At 44.7% G+C, this 2788-nt stretch overlaps 2 protein-coding genes across 3 annotated transcripts; both read right to left on the minus strand.

Moving 5' to 3' along the window:
• Positions 1-254: 254 nt before the first annotated feature.
• Positions 255-1254, minus strand: LOC113472807 (DENN domain-containing protein 5A-like). Its single transcript, XM_026832594.1, has 2 exons — positions 653-1254; positions 255-572 (listed from the first exon to the last, which is right to left on the minus strand). The coding sequence occupies exons 1-2, from the start codon at positions 1160-1162 to the stop codon at positions 255-257; spliced, it is 828 nt and encodes a 275-aa protein (XP_026688395.1). The 5' UTR covers positions 1163-1254.
• Positions 1255-1436: 182 nt separating this feature from the next.
• Positions 1437-2782, minus strand: LOC103522474. 2 transcript variants are annotated; one of them, XM_008487577.2, is made up of 2 exons: positions 2733-2782; positions 1437-1743 (listed from the first exon to the last, which is right to left on the minus strand). In XM_008487577.2, the coding sequence occupies exons 1-2, from the start codon at positions 2776-2778 to the stop codon at positions 1466-1468; spliced, it is 324 nt and encodes a 107-aa protein (XP_008485799.1). In that variant the 5' UTR covers positions 2779-2782; the 3' UTR covers positions 1437-1465. The 2 variants fall into 2 exon arrangements, with proteins under 2 accessions (XP_008485799.1, XP_008485798.1); XM_008487576.2 differs by lacking the exon at positions 2733-2782 and adding an exon at positions 2459-2518.
• Between the last annotated feature and the right edge of the window lie 6 nt (positions 2783-2788).

The raw sequence follows: 2788 nt of genomic DNA on the forward strand, positions 1-2788 counted from the left end.
GGTGATCTCATTACGAACCAGAATGTTGTCAATGAGCCACTTGGAATTCAGACCAGTGTTGTCATGTCCAATACGCAGAGTTGTCAGTTGTCCCACGTTCTTACTGTGATAGATAAACTCCAGTGTATTGCGAGGGATGGGAATCTTCTTGGTCTCTCCCAGATTGCCTGCGATTGAAATCCAACAATTGGCGGAGGTGAAGTTACTCGACCGTTTGGAAGGAACAATGAGGACCCTGTATGTCATGTTGGTATTTACAAATGATTGGCGGAGGTGAAGTTACTCGACCGTTTGGAAGGAACAATGAGGACCCTGTATGTCATGTTGGTATTTACAAATGTGTTGGTGAAGCAGTTATAGTCCACGGCATTCAACGTGAGGAGATGATACAGGAATTGTTCCCGCTCCTCCTCACACCGCAGGAACGCGTATCTCTTATACAGGAGCTTGAGTACAGGACCATTGGATAGAAGTGTCTTGAAATGTTTGGACAGAAGTTTACGCTCAAGGGAGAGTCGAACCCAGGCCCTCGCGAAACCGATGGGTGTCTTGATTTCCGTCATGGACTGAATGTTCTTCACCGCTCAAGGGAGAGTCGAACCCAGGCCCTCGCGAAACCGATGGGTGTCTTGATTTCCGTCATGGACTGAATGTTCTTCACATCGTAAGATAGATCTGTAGGGAGGGGAGGTAGCTGTGGGGAGTCATCATCAAAACTATCATTAAGTACTCTGGTCTCGCTATGTGAACGAGACTCTGAGCTTCGTCTCATCATGCGACGAGAGTTCCTTTCCATGTGAGCAGATCGGTCAGGGGATTTGGTTTTGTTTCGTTCCAGTGATGACGTCATGGCTTTGTACATAGAGCTGGTGATACTCCGGTCCGGTGTTTTCTCATACAGGGAGGATGTCATGAGTTTATCTGAGCTAGGCGTGTGAGATCGTTCCGTGAAAGATGACGTCATGATATGATCTCGTCTCGGGAGGGGCGGTTTCTCATAGCAAGGCGATCTGGCCACCTTGTCACTTTGGTTCACTCTGTCGGGAGATCGCGCGGCCATCGCCTTCAGTTTCCGATCCATCTTAGGACTACGGCCGAGGACAGTGACCACAGAGTTGGCTATTGTGTTTGTACTGGTGGCGCTTTGTACTTCTAGCTCCATGTAAATACATAGGTGACTCCACAAGGCGGACTTGCCCTGCTTATGCTGCAACCCGTGAGACCAGATCTTCTCCAATATATCACACAGACCTGCTATCAGCGCAGGACAGTGACCACAGAGTTGGCTATTGTGTTTGTACTGGTGGCGCTTTGTACTTCTAGCTCCATGTAAATACACAGATGACTCCACAAGGCGGACTTGCCCTGCTTATGCTGCAACCCGTGAGACCAGATCTTCTCCAATATATCACACAGACCTGCTATCAGCGTTCAATCGCTCACTGGCCTTTTTATTCATCCAAACCTACACCAACAAATAAACCACATAGAAAGCCCCAAACAGGGCGAATTTGAGCACATTTCCTTTCAAGCCAGCATTTCCCCAGTGAAATATATCCAACGCGAACGCGCGCGCTATACCGCTAGCTGCTGCGTTGACGCGTATTGCGGCGCCGCGACTGTCGACAGAGCTGTTCGTGTAGAAGTGAATCCAGTCGCGGTAGTTGGCGACATCTTCATAGATGACCAAAGGTTCGATGTCGCCACCACAAGATTCGTGAAATATGCCGCGCGACAGAATACCTGGAATAAAGTTTCATTACTCGGTCGTGGTTTTTTTTTAAGAAGTTTGACAGAAGGAACTATAACTTCTAAAGTCTTATTGTTCCGAAATCGAAGAGAAAAGGAAGACAGGATAGGAGAAAGTTAGCCGTTCCGAGAACGAACATTATCTGTTCAGGATAAAATCCGCCCCGGGCGGGAATCGAACCCGCGGCCTGGCGCTTACGCTTACAATGCAGACGCGCAACCTTCCAAGCTAACTAGGCTGACAGATCGTGGATTCAATTTCCATCCCAACGCGATGATTTTCTTATAATAGTCTCGTTATCCAAGAAGGAGGGCAGGAAGGATCCTAAACAGATAAGGTTCGTTTCTCGAAACGGTTGGCTTTCTCCTATCCTGCCCTTCTGCCCTTCTTCGACTACGGGACGATAAGAACTCCGTTGTTACAGTCACCCTATCAAAAAAAAAAAAGTTCAATTTCCTCACAAACCAGCTTGATAAGACGATTAAGACCATGCTTTATCATTATTACCTACCTATGTACTTACAACGAAACACAAATACTGTCGGGTGACCTAATTATGACCTAAATAAAGTAAACTATGCTTATGTTTTAAAGTTTTAAACACTTGAAAAATACATAATATACAAGTAAATATCTAATTATAAATAAGTAAATAAATACCCAAATGTTTGTTATGTTAAAGCACTTTATCAAAACTAACTAAATTACCGGTGAGCTGATTGTTACAAATCAAAGGTCCCCCGCTATCGCCCATACAGGGTCCGCTGCCAAACCTTATTACCTATGTACTTACAACGAAACACAAATACTGTCGGGTGACCTAATTATGACCTAATAAAGTAAACTATGCTTATGTGTTAAAGTTTTAAACACTTGAAAAATACATATACCTACCTATAAGTAAATATCTAATTATAAATAAGTAAATAAATACCCAAATGTTTGTTATGTTAAAGCGCCTTATCAAAACTAACTAAATTACCGGTGAGCTGATTGTTACAAATCAAAGGTCCCCCGCTATCGCCCATACAGGGTCCG

The sequence above is a fragment of the Diaphorina citri genome, unplaced genomic scaffold, assembly GCF_000475195.1.
Source record: "Diaphorina citri unplaced genomic scaffold, Diaci psyllid genome assembly version 1.1 scaffold8717, whole genome shotgun sequence".
In the NCBI taxonomy this organism is placed as follows: Eukaryota; Metazoa; Arthropoda; class Insecta; order Hemiptera; family Psyllidae; genus Diaphorina; species Diaphorina citri.

Coding starts and splice junctions, on each gene's coding strand:
- LOC113472807 (XM_026832594.1), bottom strand. CDS start 1,162: ATGGAGCTAGAAGTACAAAGCGCCACCAGTACAAACACAATAGCCAAC. Junction 573..652: donor TATCTTACGATGTGAAGAAC/ATTCAGTCCATG, acceptor GCGGTGAAGAAC/ATTCAGTCCATGACGGAAAT.
- LOC103522474 (XM_008487577.2), bottom strand. CDS start 2,778: ATGGGCGATAGCGGGGGACCTTTGATTTGTAACAATCAGCTCACCG. Junction 1,744..2,732: donor TTGTAACAATCAGCTCACCG/GTAATTTAGTTA, acceptor ACTTTATTCCAG/GTATTCTGTCGCGCGGCATA.